The following is a 25,992-nucleotide window of genomic DNA, read 5'->3' on the forward strand; positions in this document are numbered from 1 at the left end:
CTAGAGCCCTTTGGCACCTTAACAGTGGGGCAAAATTAGCTAGTCAGATAGGCATGTCCACCCTCAGGCTAGTGCCATCATCTTGGTGAAGGCAAACTTAGGAGTTCTGGGGCAAGGTTATACCCACTGCCCACAGGAAGTAGTCATATCAGGGGCGTAGTGAACCCCAGGGTAGGTAGCCCATTGGCTACCGCCCTACACTCCCCTATTACCCCTAAATTCAGTATTTAGGGGAACCCTGGCAAGAGAGAATATGATCCTGATAACGTAAGGACACTGAAGAGCCGCAAAATCAAAGACTGAAGAAGAGCAACTGACTTGGCACAATCCCTGCCAGCCGGTCTGCTATTTCCCTTCTAATTGCACCAAAGTTGTTTCGTCCTGCAAGCTGTCATGACTTCAAAGCTTAGGAGGATGCCCTGCCTTCAATAAAGACTCAAGGACTCCTGTGGCACAGCGGAGCAGCTCTCCTGCATCCTGTAGGTAGCCCAAGAAGCCAAAAAAACTCCAACACCACCAAAACCCAAACTTGCCAAGCACCACTGCACTGAGCCCCCAGCCCATGTCAGAGTGGGCCAATGGTGTCAGAATAGTCCCTAAGCCCTCGAAAGACAATCCAAGTTTGTTTTGCCCCTCGTTAACTCTGACATCACCTGCAGCCTCTTTTTGCAGGTTCCCTCTACCGCGACTGCACCGGTAAGAAATACCCTATGCCTGAAGACACCTCAGCACCCATTGCCTTAGGCCATGGAGAAGAGGACCAAAGGCGTCCTTACATACACAGGAATCATGAGGCCTAAACCCCCATGTTCATTCAGCCAGACAGGTCCGGCAGGCTGAGCCTGCAGACTGTTTTCCGATGGACCGATCTCTATAGACTTGACGCTGTAAGACAACGCTGCACCCAGCCGCCCCAGTGCTGCCCAAAGTGAAATGTTGGTACTGCCTTGGACCTTGCCTCATACTCACCTTAAGTCCAGAAGATTGGCCTTGTTAGTCGCTGTTGATTGCTGAATGCAATACATGTTTTTCCTTCATGGGTTAACTTTACAGAGAAGTGCTCCAATTACAATTTAAAGTATCAAAATCCCTGATGCTAAAAAACACACCGCTGTTCCCGGATGCCCCAGTGCCTCTCGACATGACCTATTAGTGCTGCCTTGGACCTTGCCCCATACTCACCTTAAGTCTCGGGTAAGGGTCCTGTAAGTCGTTAAGTTACCGTAGTCAGCGTAGGTTCTCCATAGTGTAACATTGCCGTAAAGTGCTTCAAATTACAAATTAAAGTACCAAAGAACAGTTTTCTTCAAGGTATGCTATTTTAAAAAGTACTTACCTGTTTTTGATGATCTTGGGGCCTCAAATGATATAAGCGTTATTTTTTTAAATTGGTGCAGATCCTCCTTATTGAGTCTTGTGAATCCTTTATTGGCTGTCTGTGTGCAACAGATGTCTAACACTCGTCTTTGATAAGCCTAAGGCTATTCGACCACACAACCCCCTAAAAGAACACATTGTGATGGCCCGAGCAAGCCCCTGTCAACTAGTAAGGGAATACCTGGACTCTTTGCACAGAATACCTATTTTTGGTATACCATACAAAGATCAAACTTCCACCATGGCTCCAAACATATCTGCAGAATTCCTGCAAGACATCTAGGTTTTTTAGTATATGCTTTAACTGTGAAGGAAGCTGGAATTGAAGCCATTTTAGGATGATATATTTCTATTTACTGAAAATTAATCAGAATGTAAAAGTAATTTTACTGCACAATTTTTTCCCCAGGGTGACTCAGGAGGGCCCATGGTGTGCCAGAAGGGCAATGGAACATATTTTATTGAAGGCATTGTCAGCTGGGGTATTGGTTGTGCAAAGCCAAATACACCCGGCGTGTATACCTGGGTGTCATTCTTAATGGACTGGATAAGAGGCAAAATGCAAGGTACACATGTTCTTCTCTTCTGTTTCTTTTGAGTTATGTTCTAATTGGAAATGCAGTGCAGTAGTTGGTCAATATGCTGTCGAACATTAATGGTGAAAACTGCATAGCCATTGTGTCTGGAAACTGAATATTGACTTTGCTATTATAGTAATAGCATAGTAAAAGGGTGCAAAAATGTACATTCTTTCCACAACCACTACTGTCTTATTCTAAACTATGCATTTTTCAGAACTACACCAATTGTTTTGTAAAACTCCAGCTTTAGCCTACATCTAGAATATTTTACTTATTTGGGGGAGAGGGGCGCTAGAGTGTACACTACAAGATGGCCACATAGGGAGAGGGCTTCTGAGGTCTGAACAAAACATTTGTCCAATTCATCCCCATCAATGCCACCTAAAAAACAAGATTTATTTGCGGGACCAGAAAAGAGCTCCACCACAGGATTTATAAAGCGTGGCAAATTACCTGATAGGTTATCCAGGCGCTTGCAGGCCCCGGATGATTATTCATGCAGCCAGATCTTGAGGGCCATTCGGAATTATGGAAGTGAAGTGATTGTCCGGAGGTGTGTGGGGAGGCTGTTCCAGGTCTTTGCTGCGATGTGGGAGAAAGAGCTTCCTCCACTTCTCCTTTGGTAGCTGCGGGAAGTATGGGAAAGTAAAAGGGAGGTGGAGCATAGTCTTCTCGATGGTTGGTGGAAGTTCAGGCGGTTGTTAATGTAGGCAGGTTGTGTAGAGCCTTGTGTGCGTGGGTCAGCAGCTTGTATTGGCAACTTTTCTGTACTGGAAGCCAGTTGAGTTTCCTGAGGTGGGGTATGATGTGGGTTCGTCGTGTAAGGCTGAAGAGGAGGCTTGTTGTGTTAAGTTTTGTATGGCCTGAAATCTCTGTAGAAGGTGTGTGGTGATTCCTATGTAGAGGGCATTGCCGTAGTCTAGTTTGCTGGTAATGAGAGCTTATGTCATTGTGCGTTTTATGTGAAGGGGTTGCCACTTGAAGGTCTTATGTAACATACGCAGAGTGAGGAAGCATGCGGAGGAGGCGGTGTTTATGTGGGATTTCATGGCAAGCTTATTGTCAATGATGATTCCGAGGTTTTTGGCGTGGCAGTGGGGACCTAGGTCTTATGGTCACCAGGAGTCGTTCTATGTGTTGCTGCTGTTGCCAAATACCAGTAATTCCGTCTTGTCTGTGTTCAGCTGCCGGCAGTTATTTTTCACCCAGTTTGCAACGTTTGTAATGCATCTTTGGAAGTTGGTTCTGGTGGTGGTGGGGTCATCGGTGAGTGAGAAGATGAGTTTGGTGTCGTCTGCAAAGTTAATTATGTTGAGACCATGGGATCTGACCAGGTTTTCCAGCTTGGTCATATCCGCATTGAAGAATATTGAGCTGAGGGATGAGCCCTGGGGTACACTGCAGGCATTCTCCTTGGCTCAGAGGTGGGACATGGATCCTCTAGGGTCCTCCGGTGGGAAAGGCGGTGATCCATCTTTGACCTTCTTGGATGCCGATGTGATAATCTTTCGACCAGTGTATGGCGGGATACCTTGTCAAAGGCTACTGAGAGGTCAAGGAGGATCAAAGTTGCTGCTTCTCTTCGATCAAAGAAAGTTCAGATGTTAGTGGCTGTGATCAGGGCAGTTTTGGTGCTGTAATTGCTGTTGAAGCTGGATTGGGAGGCGTCCAGTAATATCTTTGCTCCAGGTGTGTCATGCGTTGATTGTTGATGATCTTTTTCTAGTACCTTTGCTGAAAATAGAAGCCGGGCGATTGGCTAGTAGTTTTTGAGTTTGCTGGGGTCAGCTGAGTTTTTTTTTGAGTAGTGGTCAGACTTCAGCATGTTGCTTTAGGAAGTAGGGGACCCCTATATATGAAAACCACTAGTTATACATAGGGAAAAAATGTCTAGTTTGAGAAAGGTCTATAACTAGTATACATAACATAGAAACAAATAGTGCTATTAAAACCCACTATATATAAATAATCATGGACCACTTTTGTTGTACTTTTATTCAAAATTTATTATCTTTGTTTGATTTTGTAAAGGGTATATACTTTTTGTTTAAAAATTGAGTTATTTATATATATATATAAAGGGTAACTGATCAAAAATAGTTTATCATTGAAGGTGCAAAACATACATATGACAAGACATAAAATTAAACATAAGGAAGATGAATGAACATGATGTAGGCAAAGCGGTAGATACACACTACGCGCGTTTCGACTCGTTAGCCTTCATCAGGTGACCCGTCTTTGACTAAAAAACAGCTAAAGATGAGTGAAAAGCTGGTCAGCAAATTAAGATAGTTGTATGTTCAATCTCGTAGCCCTAGCAAAATGGTCGGGGAAGATTTTAATGTGGAAATTGTAGGACGATTTTTTAGGGATTAAAATGAAGTCGGTCGTCTGGCTTCATCAATGCATCGTCGGTAAAGGATCCCGGCGTCTTGTGTTGGACGCCGGGATCCTTTACCGACGATGCATTGATGAAGCCAGACGACCGACTTCATTTTAATCCCTAAAAAATCGTCCTACAATTTCCACATTAAAATCGATCTGGCTTCTTTTCTAGATGCCTAACCCTTAAGAGCCAATATCCACAACGCCAATATATTAGAAGTGGTTTATTATTAGCATCATATTCACTTCCAGCATCAATGAGATCTTTTACGTCGTGATCAAAATACATTAAAGGAAATTACACGCTTATATATCAACTCTGCATCAGCACTTCCCCGACCATTTTGCTAGGGCTACGAGATTGAACATACAACTATCTTAATTTGCTGACCAGCTTTTCACTCATCTTTAGCTGTTTTTTAGTCAAAGACGGGTCACCTGATGAAGGCTAACGAGTCGAAACGCGCGTAGTGTGTATCTACCGCTTTGCCTACATCATGTTCATTCATCTTCCTTATGTTTAATTTTATGTCTTGTCATATGTATGTTTTGCACCTTCAATGATAAACTATTTTTGATCAGTTACCCTTTATATATATAAATAACTCAATTTTTAAACAAAAAGTATATACCCTTTACAAAATCAAACAAAGATAATAAATTTTGAATAAAAGTACAACAAAAGTGGTCCATGATTATTTATATATAGTGGGTTTTAATAGCACTATTTGTTTCTATGTTATGTATACTAGTTATAGACCTTTCTCAAACCAGACTTCAGCATGTTTCCAGGTATCCAGACATGTTGCAGTGGTGATAGAGGCATTGAGAAGGGTGGTGAGTTCCTGGCCGATCCTTTAGATTCAAAGGTTGAAGATGTGGTGCAGGCATGAGTCTGTGGGAGCTCCTGAGTGGAAGCATTTCATGGCGTAGGTGGTGTTCTGGGTGTAGAGGATGTTCCAGGTGGTCAGTGTGTGGTTCATGTAGGTTACGGTGGCGGCAAATCTGTTGAGGAAATCCGTAGATGTGGGCTAAGGTTTTAAGTTTCTGTATATGTTTGCAATATTCTTGTGGAAGTAGTGGGTGAAGTTGTCTCACAGCTCCTGTGAGGATGTGATGTTTTTTTCTCTGGCAGCCTGGTTGGAGAATTCCTTAATGAATTTGAAAAGTTCCTTGGTGGTGTAGGCACTGGTTTTGATGTGTGAGGCAATGGCTGTCTGTTTCCCTCAGCAGGGCCTGGTAGAGGTTCAGTGTGAAGGACCGGGTTTTAGAACCCAGCGGCGTCAGGGAGAACGCCTGATACCTTCGAGTTCCCCTGTCTTGGCAAACACAGACACAGGATACTTCTTGATGACGTCAAAGACCAAAGTTTATTGGCTCCAACCAGGAACAGAGATCTACGAAGCACACACGGGTGGTTCGCTAGAGACTGCACAAATTCAATGAGCGGAGCATGGTCTTTTATGCCAAAAATCAAGCCTCAGGCAACATTTCAAATTAGCATTAGGTGCATACAAACTGGCCAATGACAGTGTAACATTTTGAAAGTAGCATATGACGACAATCCCAGACAATCCCATCTTCCGTTGTCCAGCCCACCAGAAATGACCAAGCAAATTCCAAGTTTTCCTGTTCGATCAGGCCGGACAAACCCATCATAAAATCTTCAACCCAAATCAATGATTATGTTGTAAAGGAAAGGCAGAAACAGATTGGAAATGAGATAGAAAGGTGGGAGCAGTGTACCGTAAACTCGGGCACGTCCTGCTCTTTGATCTTTATCAGACCAGCTGCTGAACAAGGAACTGGCTCAGCGAGGTAGGCCTCGGGCAAGGAGTCAGTTCGACCAGGTCACCCAGAAGTCAGCTAAGGCATACGTGTCTCAAGGACTCGTTCGGCCACAGTCATAAGGCCTATGTGAGGGCAACCATACAAAATGGCTGCTGTACACAAAATGGAACCCGAAGGTTCAAACTAAATCCTTGAATACAGAGTGTTCTCCTCTATCGATTCATACGAAAACACTCAGACACGCTATGCTCGCCATTTGCGGTCTGCTGACACCAAAATCGTCCATTTCCGACTATCTTTATTGAACGGGTTCGGAACCGTCGAACCCAATTCATAAACCGCGGAACCACAGACCCTCCTTTTGCCCTTACATAGGCAACAGACCCAAACCCATGTTAATCTGAATCCGGATCTATACTCATCAGATCATCGATATGTTGCTGTAGCATCATCCTATTACTCAGTACCTCTCTCTGGACCGGTCTCCTTGCACACGAAGTAGCACAGAGGCCACAAATAGCAGGAGCACACTGTACACAGAGACAGAACATGAAAAGGATAGCTAAGACCATCCCAATGACCATCAGAATCTTCCATCCCCACGTGGATAACAATCCCTATAACCATCCCATCAACGACCAATCTCCTTTGTCCAAATGGACAGAATAGGAGATCTTATGTAATTTGGAAATGGCCTGGAAGACTGATGGAGCGTTGTCTGGAATGAAAACGCAGCAGCTCGATTGAATCAACTTACAAACTCCACCTCGATCTGCTAGTATAACATCAAGGGCAACTCTATTTTGAAGTGTCATAAGTCTATCCGACTGGAGCTCAGCAGTCAGGTTACCAAGGGCACCGTCAGTTTCGACTATGGTGGACTCAACCACTCTCGTCAACTGGCGAATATTCCTACTGTTAGCCATAGTTCCCCAGAACGGCAGAAAACCCTTAAAGAAATCTCCCAATTCTTGCCCTGCAGTGTCTTCTTGACTAAAGACACCTCTAGCAACTCTCGTCTTATGGTAATCTGCCGCAGCTGTAAAAGTGGGAGGTAACAGAAAAGAAGCAAAACATGTGCCCGAGAAGTCAGGGGGCAACCATGTATACGGTTTGTCGTAGCAGACAAAGTAGGTACCCTTAGCAGCTAAGAACGCTGGGGAAGACTGAGACGCAAATATATAAGTCTCAGCGCAAACACTCTTCCCTAACTGAGCTCTCGGATTCTTGCCATTACCCTGCAGACAATAGTGGCCCTGATGGGGCGCTATCCAAATCGGTGGAGAATTCTTCGCTCGCTGGTTAACACTGACTAACTCCATATCCAGTAACGTTCCAACCAATGTAGGCTAGTGTCTCATCTCTCGGAGTAGTCTCATACGAGCTAATCCCTCTAATCATGTCGACCATGCCCTTGACTAGAGCACTATTCTTCGGGTTGTCTTTCAGTGAACTTTGGGGGTAGACACTATGGGCATAGATAAACATCGTTCTATAAGCCCAAATCGAACCATTTAAACTAAAAGGTAAAACTAAATAAGGAATACCCTTATCGGTCGTATGGGGCATTAAACCACAAATCCAACAGTTTGTCATGTTCATCACTAACTGGTGTTGGTGCAAAAGTTGGATGAAGGAATTGTTAGCAAATTCCAATCGTCTAACTACCTCATGCTCAGGCAAAGGATGAAAAGAATGAGAAGAAATAGTAGGTGGAGGTGTAGGTTGCATAGTGGGATTAAACGTCATTTTAAAAGAAAATGTTACATAACCAACTATAAGTATCATCAAGCTCAAAAGTAAAAATAAACATGGTATCAAAAAACCTTTCTTCGATATTATTTTACATATCCGTTTTCTAAAAGTCAGTGTCTGTACAGGTCTCTCCGACTCAAAGAAATTCATCCTAAACTAAGTATGCTGCCCGCGGTGATAGGTTGATTCTGCTAAGGAATGACTCTGTCAACCCAGGAAGGCTCCCTTGGGCCAACAGAACCCTCGACCTAGTGTCTCAGGCTTGCACTCCAAAGACTGATGGCAACCGCGACCCTAGCAGCAAGAACCGGATGGCGGTTCAAGAAAAACAAAAATGAGTAGATCCTTGGTGGAGAGTTAACCTGCAAACAGAAAAATCATTACATTTTATTAGTCTTTATTTATTTGTCCATAACTCTCGGTCTCAAATTATAGCGGCATTTTCCAGCTAATTCTTGATCAACGAATAAAAGATGAGGCTCTGTAGTGTTCAACTGATCTGCAGGATGTACTGATTCTTGCAAAATCCCGTTGCTTTCTCTTTCTGAGTTTGTTCCAATCAGTCGAGCATCGCTGAACGGTATGAACCGTGGGACAACTTCCGTTTCAGGATCTGCAAGTCTCTCCTGGACCCACTTATCGTAAGGTAAGGGCAAAGGTGCCCGCTTGGTATGCACTCCGTGGATCCAGTTTCGCTTGCCTCGCACTCGGACCGCAGATCTCGTCGACAGGAGCACTTGAAAAAGTCCCGTCCAACGGGGCTGTTCGTTCTTGGTCCGCTGGAAATTGCGCACAAAGACCCACGAACCAGGTTCAATGGAATGGCCTGGATCCTCTGAAGCTTGTGGAAGACTGTCATGCACCTGTTGGTGTAAAACACTAATTTTAGTTGTCAGTTCATGCAAGTAATCAAGCAACACGGGGTACTCGAGATCACTGAACCTCGTTGGTCTTGGTACGCCCCAAATATTCGCAGCGCGACCAAACACAACCTCATACGGACTCAAACCCATTTGTGAATGCACAGTCATTCTTGTGGACAGAAGTGCTAATGGCAAGGCATCTGGCCATCGCAAACCAGTGCTCGCTTGGATTTTGGCCAATTTTAATTTAAGAGTACCATTATAGCACTCGACTAAACCAGCTGATTGGGGGTGATTTGCAGCATGAAATTTCTGCCTAATTCCCAGACCCTCACACACTCTTCATGACTTGACCCACAAATTCACACCCATTATCACTCCAGATAATTCCCGGCATTCCAAACCTCGGGGAAAAATTATTTTATCAAGGCCTTCGCTGTGGACAAGGCAGTATTGTCCTTAAGGGGGTAAGCTTCTACCCATCTAGAAAAAGAGCAAACAACCACCAAAACATATTTCAAGTTGTTGCATCTCTCCATATGGATGAAATCTAGCTGCAAAGCCTCGAACGGATACGTAGGAGGAGCAAAATGACCAGCTGGTGTTGGAGTTCCCTTACCAGGATTATGCATCAAACACACCATACAATTCTTGACCAAATTCTCTGCGCATTTGGGAATCCCCACATTCTGCCAAACCGGGGCCAACAACTTGCAAATCCCTTTCACACTAATATGTGCCATTCCATGAGCCATTGTAACAACTGGAAGCACATACACGTTAGGCAACAACCATCTCTGATGTTCTGACAAATCAGTCCAACAACCATTCGAATCCAATCTACCCTTGCTTTCTCTCCATTCATTCAACTCTTTCTCTGTGGCTTCAGCGTGAATGGATTTCACACTCTCGATCGTATCTTCACACATACTCTTCTCTGGAACCCATCTTGCAGGGCCTGCAACATACATTCGACTCATGATGTTCCTTGCAGTTTCTCTCGCAACTTCATCCGCAAACGCATTACCACAACCAACATCATCCGTAACCTTTTTATGCGCACTGCATTTCACAATCGCTACTTGCAATGGTAACGTATGAGATTCAAGAAGTTCATTCACCAATTGTCCATGCTGGATCTTCGTCCCATGCGAAGTCAAGAATCCACGTTAACGCCACAAACGTCCAAAGCTATGAGCCACACCAAACGCATACTGACTGTCCGTGTACACATTCACTCGTTTTCCTTTTGCCAACACACATGCTCTCGTAAGTGCAATCAATTCCGCTGCTTGTGCTGAGTTATGTGGGATACGCACAGCTTCAACAATCGTATGCAAAGTCGCCACAGCATATGCTGCAGTCGTATCACCATTCGGCAACTTAAAACACGAACCATCAACCCACAAAGCATCATCACAGTCAGGAAGAGGAGTATCGCGGAGATCTACTCTCCCTGTCGTCTCTTCTTCGGTTCTTAGAAAACAATTGTGCTGTTCTTCACTATCATCATCTGTCTCAAGCGAAATCGGCAACAATGTTGCTGGATTAAGGGTATTACACCTCCTTATGTGCACATGACTCGCTAACAGTGTCAACTCATACCCTGGCAACCGAGCACTAGTTAAGTGCTGTGTCTTGGGTCGATTCAACAAGGTATCTACTGCATGTGGAACCATGACAACTAACGTATTGTCCATAACCAAACCAGCAGACTGTCGAATTGAAGCAGCCGCTGCCACCGTAGCTCTCAAGCAACTCGGCAACGCTCTAGCTACAGGATCTAAAGTTGACAAAGTACGCACATGGGCGTTGCTTATCGCCAAACTGCTGAGTCAAAACTGACAATGCACATCCCTCTCTCTCGTGGACATACAATGTGAAAGGCTTACTGTAGTCGGGAGTACCCAACACAGGAGCCGAACACAACGCATTGCGTAATTCGGAAAAGCTCTATTGACATTCGTCAGTCCAAAGAATAGGATTTGGAGTATCCTTAACAGTAAGAGCTATCAAAGGCTTCGCTAGTAAGGAAAAAATAGGACTCCACTGTCTACAGTACGACGTAATACCCAAAAACGCACGTACTTCTGTGTCGTAGGCACACTCATTTTCGCAATAGCTTGAATTCTTTCTGGGGTCAGTTTCCTTCCCTCCTTCGATAAGAGGTGACCTAGGTAGGTTACTTCTTGTCGACAAAATTGCAACTTTGAGAGAGAAACTTTGTGATGACAATCAGACAAGTGATGCAATAATGACAAAGTGGCAGCCTTACAAATCTCCTCGGTATCAGCGGCAACTAGCAAATCAACATACTAAATAAGGGCTGCACCTTCAGGTAAAACTAACAGATCAAGTTGTGTTTTTAAAGCTTGACTATAGATCGACGGACTCCTGCAGTAGCCTTGAGGAGCGCGCTTAAAGCGGAAACTTCGTCCTCCTAAAGAGAATCCAAAGATGTCCCTACTCTCCGTGGCAATCTGGATGCTGAAGAAAGCATTCTTCAAGTCGATCACCGAAAACCAGGTGGCAGAAGCCGGAATCAGAGTCAATAATGCAGTAATGTCGGGCACAACCGGAAATTGTGGAACAATCTTGTTCACTTCACGAAGATCGATGACAAATCTATATACCGGAGGCTGTGAAGGATCAGTTCTCTTTAAAACAGGCAAAACAGGACTATTGCACACATTACCTCGCATTTCCTCTATGACACCCTTGTCGATCAGATCATAAATGATCGCTAAAAGTGCACGCTCACCATCACTTGAAATAAGATATTGTGGAATGCGCGGTAACTTAGCATTCACCTTCAGTGTTGCAACATATGGGGGAATGTCTAATAGGCCCACATCATTTGGACCCGTAGCCCACAGTGAATCCGGTAACAGAGACAATTCAGATGGAAGACAATCTTTCGAAACATACATCGGAGAGATCACACTCTCACCCAAAGTAAGATGTACTCCTGACGGAGAACAATACAATGTCGCATACAATCTCTTCAACAAGTCCAATCCCAACAAATTCTCATTACAACCTGTAGTCAAAAGAAGGGGTGCTTCAAACTTACGAGGACCAACAAAAAGAGACAATGGAGCAGAAATCTGATTCGTAACGGGGGCGCCAGAAAAACCTACGAAACATTATTAAAGCCAGACAAAGGTGCGCCAGGGAGTTTAGAATGCATAATAGAACTCTTTGTAGCACCAGTATCTAGCAGAAAAGGTTCTGACACACCTGATGCAATCACTTCAACATAAGGTCCACTCTGATCTACTGGAACTGAAACAACTCCCTCTCTTTACCCATGGCTGTCCTAACAATCATTACCTTTCACTTCGTCACCTTCAACATAATAATCATCTACGTAGTACTGTGCTGTCCTACCAGACGAATTCTGCTGTTGATCAAAACTATTCATCGAATTTTGCGGAGGCAAAGGACGTACGTTCTGTCCGCGACCTCTACCTCTAGGCGCTTGTTGAGCACCTCTACCTCTCACACCAGAAGCACCATTCGTTCGTTGTAACAAGACCGGACAACTATTCTTATAATGACCCTCTTCTTTACAATACGCACACTGATTAGGACCATACGGAAAACGCTGTTGAGAAGTCTCGTCCCTTTGCGAGTTTCTCGAATACTGTTGAGGTTGCTGATAATCACGCTGACTATTAGTACGGGGTGGATAAGCTTGTTGTAGAAGAACTTTAGTCTTCAATTCCTTAGTCTTCTTATCCGCTTTCTCTAACTCATCCTTACGTCTATTCTCATAGTACTGAGCCGTAGCCAAAATCTGAGCTGACGTAGAAACAGGCCAAGCACTCTCAGAATCCTTCAACTTAGTGCACAACTCGGGAAGAAGATTATGTACAAACTTGTCAACGAATAATTTCTGGCCACCCTCGGTAGCCATATCCTGACCACTATGATCAACAAAAGTTTCTTCGAAACACGTGAAAAAATCTGACAGTCTCATCTTTCTTCTGCTTACATGCAGACAACTTGTCCCAATTAACACGTACTTCGGGCATCAAAGTCTTCAAAAAATTAATGATCCTACCAGGAAGTTCTGTGATAAGATCTTCAGGCTTAGCACCTCCAACTTGTCTATCATTCGCAGCAACAAGATTAACCCACGAATCACCCAATTCATTATCATGATCTGTATGTCGAATGACATTCCAGATGGGCTGTGGAACAACATTCCCAAACAACATATCTATGTCCGCCAAATTCATGACGCACGAACTCAGTTTGCGCAAGCTCTTAATATTATCTAGGGGGATTTTTCCGTGGATCAGGTAAAGTCTGCTTAAGTGCTAAGACTTCAGCACGCTTCCAAGGAACATGTACCCACACTCGCTGAAAATGCGCAGCAACAGCTCCATCCTGAGGTCTCCAAACCGGAGGAACCTCTTGCATCGAATACTGACGCGCTTGTCTCCTAACTTACTAATCAGGCTCGAGCAGCAGTTCAGAAGAAGCATTATTTCGAAACGACAATAACGTAGACACCGCTCTCTCGATGTCGAGGAGACTCACAATCGTCCCTTTCGCAAACTCGGAACGCAGTCGAGACAACTCTTCAGGAGCTCTACCCACTTCGTCCATCCGTTGTTCATGGAGGAACACACACATCATCTTGAAAACATACCGTTGCTTTGGTGCTTTCCATTGCTGTAAAACATCCATGATACCCTCAAGATCATGATGTATACGTAACCCATCTACGTGCCATGTGATCCAAAACCACACGTTCATCCACATCAGGCAATTGACTGCGTGACTGTCTACGCTCACTCACAGGAGACATACCCAATTGTCCCAACCAAGGAGTCAGAAAACCAGAAAAGGCAGCAGTCATCCGCTGTCTAGGAGAAGGAGTAGTTGGGAAAATAAGGGAAGACGGAACAGTAGTAGAAGAATCCAAAGTCTGAGTTGAAGAAGTATTAGGGACAGACATAGAAGTAGCAGTCGAAGAAGAAGGCAAAGTTGGCGGCCCTGAAGAGGCTGCGCCAAAGGAACAGTAGCCAACGGAAGAGCTGGCTGTAGAGGAATCGCAGGAGGCACAATAACTGGCGGTTGTACAGCCATCGCTGGTGGCGGTGGTGCCGTAGCATTCTGTGCATAGGGTGGTGGCGAACTTAACAGATATGTCATTAAAGGATCTTTCGCCAGATCTTTCTCGTCTTTCTGCTCTTTAGGCGGCATCTATCTACCGCTAACTTCCTCACTCTAAGCATCTGTTCACTTTCTTGTTCTTCCTCATTATCTCTGTATGCAATAGCAGCTTGCACCATTGACATACCTCGTTCTCGCTTATTCTTCTTCGCTAATTTCATTTCTTTCTGTTTGGCTTCTTTGCGCCATATGCGGAAAGAGTCAAACATCGCCGGCCGGGCTTTCTTCTAGAACAACTTCACCTCGAGGTTATCTAAAATTTCAGTTTCAAAACTACCGTAACGGGGCCACTGTAGGACACCGTCATTCTTCGTATATTTTACGCAGATCTCATTATAAATAATAGGGCCCACACCATGCTTCACATATAAATCGTATGTAGGAGTTCAGATGGGAGGAACCGGACACGAATCCTCTAACCGGGAATCCCTCGATAAACCACAACCAAACAAGTTTCTAAAACTGCCAAAACCAGGCATCTTGCTCACTAGTCTAACTTCAAACAACAAGGGGAATCGTAAAACGATAGCCTCGTAAATACACAAATCCCTTGGCTTTGGGGCCTGCAGGTACCAAATCAAAGCGATCCACTAAAGGATACCAAAACAAACTAAGAACTAGGAGACGCTCTGCTTATACTTAACTGAAATGTCGATGGCGTCACTAGAAGACCCGTCAATCGTCTCGCTCTACAAACGTCTAAGGCTCCAAAACAGGGCGACAGTCAGGGCAGCAGTCCTTCGTAGCCGTCGGAAAGCGGGAAACCTCACACCAAAGACCTTCGGACCACGACGACATACAGAGGTCGATGAAGTGCTGGCCTTCCTCCAGAATTTTCACACGAAGCTTCTCACGAACCTCTGGCTTGGACCGGTACCGCTGAAGTCGGCAAACGTTGGGCGCCAACTGAAGGACCGGGTTTTAGAACCCAGCGGTGTCAGGGAGAACGCCTGATAACTTCGAGTTCCCCTGTCTTGGCAAACAGACACGGGATACTTCTTGATGACGTCAAAGACCAAAGTTTATTGGCTGCAACAAGGAACAGAGATCTACGGAGCACACACGGGTGGTTCGCTAGAGACTGCACAAATTCAATGAGCGGAGCATGGTCTTTTATGCCAAAAATCAAGCCTTAGGCAACATTTCAAATTAGCATTAGGTGCATACAAACTGACCAATGACAGTGTAACATTTTGAAATTAGCGTATGACGACAATCTCAGACAATCCCATCTTCCGTTGTCCAGCCCATCAGAAATGACCAAGCAAATTCCAAGTTTTCCTGTTCGATCAGGCCGGACAAACCCATCATAAAACCTTCAACCCAAATCAATGATTATGTTGTGAAGGAAAGGCAGAAACAGATTGGAAATGAGATAGAAAGGTGGGAGCAGTGTACCGTAAACTCGGGCAAGTCCTGCTCTTTGATCTTTATCAGACCAGCTGCTGAACAAGGAACTGGCTCAGCGAGGTCGGCCTCGGGCAAGGAGTCAGTTCGGCCAGGTCACCCAGAAGTCAGCTAAGGCATACGTGTCTCAAGGACTCGTTCGGCCACAGTCATAGGGCCTATGTGAGGGCAACCATACAAAATGGCTGCCGTACACAAAATGGAACCCGAAGGTTCAAACTAAATCCTTGAATACAAAGTGTTCTCCTATATCGATTCATACGAAAACACTCAGACACGCTATGCTCGCCATTTGCGGTCTGCTGACACCAAAATCGTCCATTTCCGACCATCTTTATTGAACGGGTTCGGAACAGTCGAACCCAATTCGTAAACCACGGAACCACAAGTGAGGTCTTGAAGGCTGCCCATGCTGGTGCGCCATCTCCTCTCTGACTGTTGTCTCATTTTGCTTTCTGAGTTCCTGGGTGTACCAGCTGGCATTTTTGGAGGATTTTCTCTAGATGGTGCTCTTGATGGTGACTGCTGTCTGTGCAATTGGTGATCCTGGCATTGAGGTTTTTTACTCCCCGTTCGAGGTTGGTGGCATTAGGAGAGTTGGAGGTGTTAGCCCAGCTGGCCTGAGATTTTATTCCCCCTCTGGTGGGGGGCGAGGGGGGTTGGTCAACTTGGGGTGGTGGGGAGGGGGCTGAAGTGGATGATGGAGTGATCGGTCCATGTGAGTTTTGTGACATGGCTGTATTTTACACGGTTGCTGTTGGTGAAAATTGAGTCCTGTGTGTTTGTTGTGGTCTGTTTAGGGTCGTTGATGATCTGGGTCATTCCGAATCTGCTCAAATTATTGAGAAAGTGTACAGTGTTTTTGTCATTAGGGTCGTCTGACGAAATTTAGGTCACAGAGGAAGGTGTAGTCCTTGGGGTATAAACTAGGGACGCAATGAAGTCTGCTATGGTGTTGCAGAAGCTTGAGAACAGGCCTGGGGGTTGATATGCGAGGGTGCCTCTGATGGTTATCTTGTTGTCTGTGTGGAGCTTGAAGTTGAGATGTTCCATGTCAGTGATGGTGTTGTCAGTGGTGGTGGTACACTGTATGGTCTTTTTGTGGATGATGGCTGTTCCTCCTCCCGGCTTGTTGGTACGGTCCCGGAGAGTGATTTTATATCTGTCTGGGATCGCTGTGGCATTGCCTGGGCAGATTTGGGCTTGTGCCAGGTCTCAGAGAGGAAGATTATATCAGGTTTGAGGAGGGCAATGAGGTCTCATATTTCAGTAGAATGCTTGTATAGTAAGCATGTGTTGAGAAGGGCGCATTGGAGTTGATTTTTTTTTTTCAGGTGGTGTCTGTAGCGTGGTCAGGGTGGGCTGGTCGGTCAGCTGGTTTGTGTGCAGTGACAGTGGGTGCAGGTTAAAGGTCCAAACGGTGAGTGGGTCAGTGCGGTGACAGTTTGTTGCGTCGTCCATGGTTGAGGGTGTGGAGCTCGGTGGTGGTGTATCTTCGGGGGGCTGAGGGCCAGTGGTCATGGTGCTTGGAGCGGTCTACACATGGACAGGCACAGACTTGCTTGTCGTTGCTGTGCTTTCGGCATGCCCGCTGCGCACGTCAGCAGCCTGCATTAAGTAGATCCTGTGTAGGTGGCTCTTCTGTTAGCAGGAAGAATGGTGAGTGGGAAAACCCGGTCAGAAAAACCCCAGCGGGAAAACCCAGGCAGCTGCAGTGTCTCTGAATCAGTGTGGAATAAGCAGGAACTGGAGGCCACAGGCAAGTGTCAAGCTAGGTGCCCAGGTGCCAGAGTGGGAGAGTGAAGAGCGCAGCTGGAGGAAGTAAGCAGCAAAGTAGGACCTCGATTGGGCCACATCCTTGCGGCAGCCATCAAACTCTGGGAGCAGCATTGGCATGTAGATGCAATTCGCTACAAATGAAGAGAAGATACACCACTAATATGCAACAGCTGGTAAAGCGTTCACTTCTCTCTTCACCCACCTTTCTGCTGATTCAACCTGAGGTGAGGCCTGTTCTGGCTCGGCCTTCCACTGCAGACCGTGGGGCCTTCCACTGCCCGAAAGAGCAACAGCTGGGAATTATCTGGGCAGCCCAAGAGCCTGTAAGCGAACCAGAACTGGCTTTGTTGGGGGGCCTGCAGCGAGACTGATTCCCTTGTGCTAAGGCCCCGGGGCAGATGGAGACCAGCCTGCCTGGGGTGCCAAACCAGATGACCCTGCACAGGGAGTAGTTGTTTTTAGACATGGCTGCCCCTGATGTTGGCACCTTCCTATTATCGCCTTGCTGCTGGAAAAATCCTGAACATGGGCAAGTCAAGTGGGCAACAGTCGAACCTTACATTTGAAGTGAAAATATAGACAACCAGAGACAGGGCACAGCTGGATGCAGCACCTGAGAACCAGCAGCAGTGATGGCTCACACATCCAAGGGGAAATGGATGTTAATTATTACAGCTGGAAACACAAGGCAGCTTGGCTACACCAAATAACAAAATGGACTGTCTGAACCAGCACATGGAGAAATTAAGGAGCGCCTTGACTGTCAGTACACCACGTTGACATGGCTGAAAGGAGGATATCAGATATAGAGGATGACACTGCTCAACAGGTGAAACTACAACACAAGCGGAGCTTGACATAGCAACGCCAAGAACGAGGACATGGAGGCCAGATTTGGTGGAGTAACCGCAATCTTCTCTCCACCCCACGAGTGGCCCTAGTTATAACGCTACTCAAATCTGGGAAACCTCTGCATCTATGTGTGTCCTACTGCCCGCTATCACTAACAAATACAGATATGAAGATCTTCGCTACGCCGATAGCAAAACGTCTGCTACCTAATCTCCCCTACATAGTCCGCCTGGATTAATCCTAGTTTGTGCCAAACAGATTCACATCTGGCAATTTACAAACACTCCTTGTGCTTACCCACCAAATCGACCCAGAGTTGGCAGTGGTGGCTGTCTTTCTGGATACCACCAAGGGTTTCGACTCAGGGGAGTGGTGAAACCTCCTGGCTGTGCTGGAAAGGATGGGGATGAGCCGGCAAGTGCTGCAATCAGCAACACTTCTATAGCCTCATCCTCTGTCCTGAATCAGAGTCCACTGTTTACTCCTCTTCCCCCCCCCCCCCAAATACCAGGGGAACTGCCCCCTGTCGCCGATTAGGTTTGCATTGGAGATTGAACCCCTTGTATGCATAATATGATATACTTCGCTGAGAGGTGTACAGTTTCACACACGCAGGCTGATCATATCCCTATATTCAGACAATATTCTGCTTCTATTGAGAGGCCCAGACAAAAAACGAATTTCTGTGATTCAGGAAGTAGTTGCCCTTGGGATTAGATCCAATTTGCAAATTCATTGGGATAAATCAATCCTCCAGCCACTGACTAACTGACCCTGCAGAACGACCGGAGGCAGACTTTTCTCTCCAATGGTAGACTGGCCCACACGATATCTGTGTCTTGTTCCACACGGATACTGAAATGCGGTTTAGAGAAAACTAAGGGAGATGCTTCTCCAGGTTGGAACAGCAGGTCGAGAGCTGGATCAAACTTCCTCCTACTCTAACGGAAAAGGTGACGATAATGAAAATGGTGGTCCTCCCAAGTTATTAGAATTTTTCCATAATCTCCCAATCCCACTCACAAGGGCCTTTTTTTATAAAGCTACTGCTCCTCGTGACTGAACTTGCATGGCCCAGAATGAAACCTAGAATTGCCTGGGCCATGTTGACACAAATATATGAAGAGGGAGAGTTCTCTGCCGCCAATCAAGAACGATATTACCTTTCTGCTTAGCCCAGTTTGCCCATTACTGGATGCACAACACGTGACATTCTCCACTATGCAACTTAAAAGCGGGGATGGCAGCCCCAACCCTACTACAGACTGCAATTATGCTGCACCTACGCGACCTTGTTCCAAAATTCCCACAGCTTCATACTTTCTGGATATGGTCTACTTAGCTGCTTGTTACATCGACATGTACTCTACACACATTCCACTTAACAATCCAAAAGTCCCCATGACGACGTAGAAGGGGGTGATTCAGCAGCTGCAGGCCAAGGGGTTGCTTAGGATGGGGGACTTGTTTGTGAACTTCAAGTTTCTCTCCTTCAGGGAGTTCCTGTCTGAGAGCAAACCCTGCACAATGCAGATACCACTTTGTAATAGACTCTGTAGTACTATACACGACATCTGCCACTCCTTCCCTGACGAGTCTACGAAATGGCCGCTTGACCATGATATCAAACCCAAGCATGCTTAAACTCATCACCAGGCTCTATAACAACCTTGCCTCAGTGGTACTCCCAATACTCCACCAATGCGAAACATAAATGGCAGGCTGAGCTGGGATTTGATATTCTGCCTGAAAACTGGGCATACTGCTAAACAAATAAAACATTTCTTATTAAATGGCAGATTACGCCTCCAACACCTCAAAGTTTTACATGGGATATATTTCACCCCCAAATCCATGTGCAGACTTGGCTTCTCTACAAATATTAAGTGTTGAAGATGTAAGGCCCCAGATATTGAGTCTCTCCACCTGGCTTGGAAACGTACACCGATCTGGGCCTTTTGGATTAAATTGAACCAAGAGATTAACAGCATAGAAGTTCCCAACTCCGATAGGCAATTTATAGCAGTAGCCCTCCTGATGGGGAAATGCAAATTGGCAATACACCGGAGGAAGCCCTCCCTGCCTAGATACTCCCAAAAGCAAAGGGATCTCACTGCCTGCTCCACACATACAGGGATTTATGGTACCTTGCTATCAATGGCCTGCAGATCCATAGGTACATGCCCAATATATGCCAATAGTTTCTGGCCTGCCAACCCACTCTCTGATGGGACATGATAGACAGACAGCAACCCCCTCAACTGCTGAGCGGTTGCACAAGGGGGTGTGCGATTCCACAATCCCCTTCCTGAGGTGTTTGGGGGCATAAAGATTACGCTTGGAAGTTGTTTTATTGTATGCAACTACAATACTATTGCTGTACATGTGCATGCTACAAATATCACTAATATACTGCAATGTTGCCTGTTGGTTAAATGTTTGAAAATTGCTAAATAAAAGTTATAGAAAATATATATATTTTACTTTGAACTAACTAAAGATAAGTTCATGTAAGAAGGCCAGGGCTACTGGGTGGATGGGCCCAGAGGGTAAGTTTTGCTCTGCTTGTTTATGAAAAGCTTTTTCCTGTGTGACTAAAATCTCCTGCATATAGATCTGTAAAGATACTAGCATGAAACCTTTCTCTAAATTGGGTAAAAGAGCTCTCGTAAGTAGAAATCAGTACGAAGGCTTACATGAAGCCTGCCTTCAAAGAAAAGGTGAAATGCTCCCACAAGCATCCCAAGAAACGGCTTGTTGTATAGTTTTCAAAGAAATTATACTGTCAAAATAGTGTGAAACGAAGAACATGGAAAATGACACTCGCTCTACTACTAGTTAACCCGGAATAATACAACTGAAGAGAAAACAAGGTACATTTAAACCCGTATACACACCCTCTGCTAGCCTGGATAAATGGCCTTGTAAGGATAGAAAAGGGCTGCTCCTTCCTCCAGGATCATCTGAGCACGGGCACCTGGTTAGAAGTGTATAAGCTCAGACGGGGAAAAAAGCAGCAGCATCAGTCCAGAAATGGCAGTGATCGTACAAAGAGGGTCTTTTTTGTACTTTCTCATACAATCCTACTCTTGTATTGATTATTGTTGGAACTGTTTCTCTGCAAATTATAAAAAGTTTTGTTCTGCTGTTGATTAAACTGGGGTAATGATTTCCAGTATGTACTCTATTGCAGGTTTAATTCAAGAACCTAATCGAAGGGGGGCATGAAAGAACAAACACAATCAAAAAACTACTTGAGAGATTTATATTATCAGTTTGACCTATTTCAAAAGTAAAACCTGTCTGATCATACATTATCGCCTTTGCTGTCGAGGTGTCTGGGAATTCCTGTGATACACTTTCTCCAGTGTTTGCACAGACCTTGTACAAACATTGGAGATGCCTATTATGTTTATACACAGTAAGTGCATCTCTGTACGCTTTTTATAATGTATACATATTATTAGGGCAGTAAAGTCACGCAATCTTTATCCAGAGGTATTGTAACATCCATAAAATCATCATATAATGTAAACTGTCACTAGTGCAAGTCATAAAATACAAAAATCAAGACTATAATTAAGATAATAAAAACAGGAACATAATCCAATAAGGAGGACAGATTTTTAAGACAAAATAGACCTACGAGTTTAAACAGCAGATTTTAAAAAGGCCCCAATGTGCAAAACAGCTTCATCATTGGGTAATAATCTCAATTCTAAATGCAAGCCTACATTGACATATATTCAGACAATTCTTTGTTTTAAACGGAATTAGAGCCTCGTAGACCTTTACATAAAATTACAAAAAGTAAAATGAAGCATCGAATGACCTGATACATTGTCACGAGGACATGGCAAGACATCTACATTCTGTACAAAAACCTGGGAAAAGCAAAGTAAGTATTTCATTGTGTCCGATCTAAAACTGAATACAAATGAGCATTACAACGAACTGCACGCACACCTAATATAGTTGGTGGAACAATCTGATTCACTCAGACGCAATTATACAGTCGCATTCGGCTTCCCCTCAGTCATTGTAATTCTTCATGGTTAGGAAGTGCTTGTGGCACATATTTTTTATCTACACTAGTGCAATACATTGGGCCAGTGGGGGCAGATTACATAGCAATTTTACAACATTCCACCTTCACTTATGCCAACCAATGGATAGGTAACCCTCTATCCAAATAACGGGCAATCCATTTTAATATCTTAGAGTGGCCTCGGAGTTCCTCCAGATGCCAAGCCACAGCAATAGTGCCAATATCGGCCCAAACCCAGACCTTTCTTCATACAACACACCCTTCCACCAATAATCGACACAAAACAATTTGATGGAGAAAGTTGTTGCAGTTTTATTAGCATAAACATTATGCCAACATGTTGGGTTATCTTACGTGAGATCCAGAGCAAGCCGCCTCTCGCGACCCGCCCACCTAATGAGCTATAACCTTGCGGTGTTAACCGTGGCGGTGTCAGTTTTGGGGGGAAGGTCTAACCCCTCCCCCGGAGAACCCCTCGTCTGCCCATTACTCACGCCCCTCCCCCCTCGGGGGACGGAGCGTTGGCAACCCCTGGTTGCTCAGGTACACAACCGCCCAAAGGACTAACTGGGCGCTGTCGGTCCTCCAGGATCCATCGTGGATCTCCCTGGGGGATAATTCGCTCACGCACCCTTCCGGTGCACATGTAGAGGGTACCCTTCTGTACCTTCCTGTATTGGATCGCCCTGTAACTCCGCCTGCAACACAAAGACAAGTCATTAGTATCAACAAAACCCACCCCGCCCGATCTGCCCAAGAGCAGGGTATGTGGATGGGAAGGAAAACGCCGGGCAGTCTTCTAGACCCGCGATGCAGGATCAGCCAGGGGGAGGGGGGCGAGGGTCAGCTCGCCGCTGCAAAGAACAAAGAGGGCGCATGACCCTCGCCCCCTAGCCTATATAGCCGTTCAACCCCTCCTCCAGGACAGGAAGTGACATCACGGGGGGACCACTGGTCCCCCCCCCCAACCACTAGACCGCTCAGGGTCTGTGCCATCCTATGGCACTAAGGGTGGCCGCCCTCGTAGGTGGCCACCTTTTGGTGTCCCTGGGCAGCCTAACAGACTGGTGGAACCCGAATCCGATCTGCTAAGTAAGGAAGGGCAAAGTTATTTGTGGCAAATGAGATGCGAACCTGATACAGTGATACAGATGATTCTGTTCACGCTGAATGCCTTACAATTAGAAGTGCCCCAAACCTCTGCACCATACATAACAATGGGTAGGCATTGTGAATTATATATTTGCAAAAGGAGTGCAAGACAGACCTCCCCCGCTACCATTTGCCATACAAATTGACGTGCAGTGGTGCACGATATTCGTGGAGGATGACCCTCTGACTTAAAAAAAAATCACACCAAGGTATGGGAAAGTACTAGTCGTACTCAAATGCTGAGAAACAATCGTCCTGTTTGAGCGGGATTTACACTTGGGGCTACACGACATAATATGGGACTTTGTCAAATCAGTCTGCAGATCGAGTGAGGCCATAACATCTACAAAAGCATACACTGACAGTGCCCTAGGGGTGCATGCCATGAGCTCTGCGTCAGCAGAGTAAAGCAGTGTGGGCAGTGGCGTTCCCGTTATTATCAGAACATCGTCAGTAGAACATGCTAGAAACGGATGTACCTTATTAATAGAGAAAATAAATAAGAGAGCCAGCAAGCACCCATGTCTTACTAGTCGGTGTATGCCTATATCTCCAGATGGCACACCCAGTGTACTGATCAGGACCCTTGCCCTCATGTCCTTGTGTACATTTGTCAGGAAATTGACTAGTGCTATATCCAAGCTTAGATCTGTGAGCAGCAGCCACAGTTATGATGGGTTCACTCAGTTAAAGGCTGATGAGAGATCCACAAATGCTCAGTAGGGGGGAATGTTTGGCAACTGTATATTTTCCCATAACCAGGTTTAGGTTGAGACACTGCTCAATAGTTCTCACTTTGTGCCTAAACCCATACGGACAGGGGTAAAACTCTGACACCTCTCTAACCCCTTGTCTAATCCTATTATAGATTACTTTTCCCAGGATTTTGGCCATAGTATCGATTAACTTAAGCGCCCGATAACCCAGGAGTGATCGATCACCTTTCCTAAAAATGGGAAATGTGCACAATAATGGATGTGGCCCATGTATCAGGGAGTGGGCAATAGGCAAGAATATTTAAAACGTCAGTAAGAAGTGAAGTCCAAAAAATAGTATTACTTTTAACAAATCAATAGAGATGCCATTAGGACATGGCGCCTTGCCGCTAACACTGAGCCCTATTTACTTTACTTTTTGCGCATTACAAATGAGTAAATCATCCTCTAGGGCAGTGGTTCCCAAACTTTTGACTCCTGAGGACCCCCAGTAAGTCACTCATGGAAGCCAGGGACCCCCCAGCAATTTGTACTATTTACATTTCAAACATTAAAACAGTAATTCGTGAAAAATACACAAACCAGTGCACACCAAATACATACTCTAATAGCTAAAGGTTTATTATTGAAAAAAATTCTAAAATCTAATCATTTTATTGGGTAGGTTGGTGCTGCACCTCGGCGACTAACCTTTCAATGTTTGCTTTTATTTCGTGGTAGGAGACTCCTGCTCCTGCCAGGGCCGTACTGGAAACCCAAAGCAGCCATGGCAAATGTTGTCAGACCAGTCCCTGTACGGTGCGCACCAAGTGCAGAGAGTGAGCCTGACCACTACAAAGGGTGCTTTGGGGGGCTCTCCCCCCAAGAAAATTAGGGAAAAATTGTGCGTTCCACATGCATTTGTCTTTATATATTGAATTGTATTAGCTTTTAAAACATAGTAAATGATGATCTTAAGTGTACCAGGACACAACGATCTTTGTTGGGGTTCTTCAATGATTCCCTCACTATCACCCCCCAACAGTGCCTCTTATCTCTTCATAGCCCCTCTGTCACATGTATTGCATTTGTTTTAGAACATCTCTCATACCAGTGTAGGGCAGAGAAAATGAATCATACATGTGCAAATCAGTGTATAGAAAGTGTTACATAAGGCAAAGGGGATTTCTACCAAAATAAACCTTTATTAGCAGCATCAGGATAATAAAAGACTGAGAAAAAACATAACTTACTAACTTGTACCATGACGTTTAAATGCAGCTCTTTGATAGCTCATAACCCACTGTGCTAGTTTACGATTGTAACTTATGAACTGCACAGTAACAGAATCTCAGTGACAAAAGCAGTAACACACTGAGCTATGCACATAAAATATTGTTTTTTAAATGCATGGTACACGTTCTCTGCAGCAGGCATATTAAACCTCTGTGCTTCCTTAGAGGAGTCAAAGCTGCCATTAGACAAAACTACCATCTCTCTCCAGCAGGTACATTAATCACCAGAGTTATCTTGACACTTTTATTGCTGCTTTGAAAACTGCTGAATAAACAAGGAACTTTGTAGTGCTTTTAAAACTGCTGCCTGGGGACCCCTTGGGAATGTGTCACGGATCCCTTTGGGTCCACGGACCCCAGTTTGGGAACCACTGCTCTAAGGGATCTCTCGGCGCCAGAGAGGAGAAACCTTATGAACAGTGAGATCTCTAGAATAGCCAGGTCTTAAGCATTTTCTCAAATTGAAATAGATTGGAACAGGCACGGATTCCGTCGGGGAGGCTGTTCCAGTGGCTGGGGGCCAAATGAGAAAACACATGGCCCCTCATTTTGACCTTCTTTATTCTCCGCTTACTGAGCAGATTGCCGTTGCTGGATCGCAGCTGTCGTAAGGGTTGATAACGTTCAATTTTCTTCAACAGATAAGCAGGACCAGTCCTCTGGAGAGACTTAAAGACCATACATAGCAGCTTGAATATAGTTTGTTTCCTAATAGGAAGCCAAAGTAATTGGCGCAGAAGAGGTAAGGAAGGGGTCCACGCTGGTTTGTTGAGGGCAAGGCAAGCCGCCGTGTTCTGGACCACCTGTAGTTTAGATGACAAG

At 45.1% G+C, this 25,992-nt stretch overlaps 1 protein-coding gene across 1 annotated transcript in view; it reads left to right on the top strand.

Annotated features, from left to right (window-relative positions):
* The window catches only part of OVCH1 (ovochymase 1), an 852,055-nt gene that overhangs the window by 546,075 nt on the left and 279,988 nt on the right, over positions 1–25,992 (top strand). Inside the window, exon 20 of the mRNA XM_086952799.1 lies at positions 1,787–1,943. Within this exon, the coding sequence (XP_086808925.1) occupies positions 1,787–1,943 (157 nt within the window). The remainder of the gene's footprint in view (positions 1–1,786; positions 1,944–25,992) is intronic.

Source organism: Lissotriton vulgaris, chromosome 1_2 (genome assembly GCF_964263255.1).
Source record: "Lissotriton vulgaris chromosome 1_2, aLisVul1.2, whole genome shotgun sequence".
NCBI classification, from domain to species: Eukaryota; Metazoa; Chordata; class Amphibia; order Caudata; family Salamandridae; genus Lissotriton; species Lissotriton vulgaris.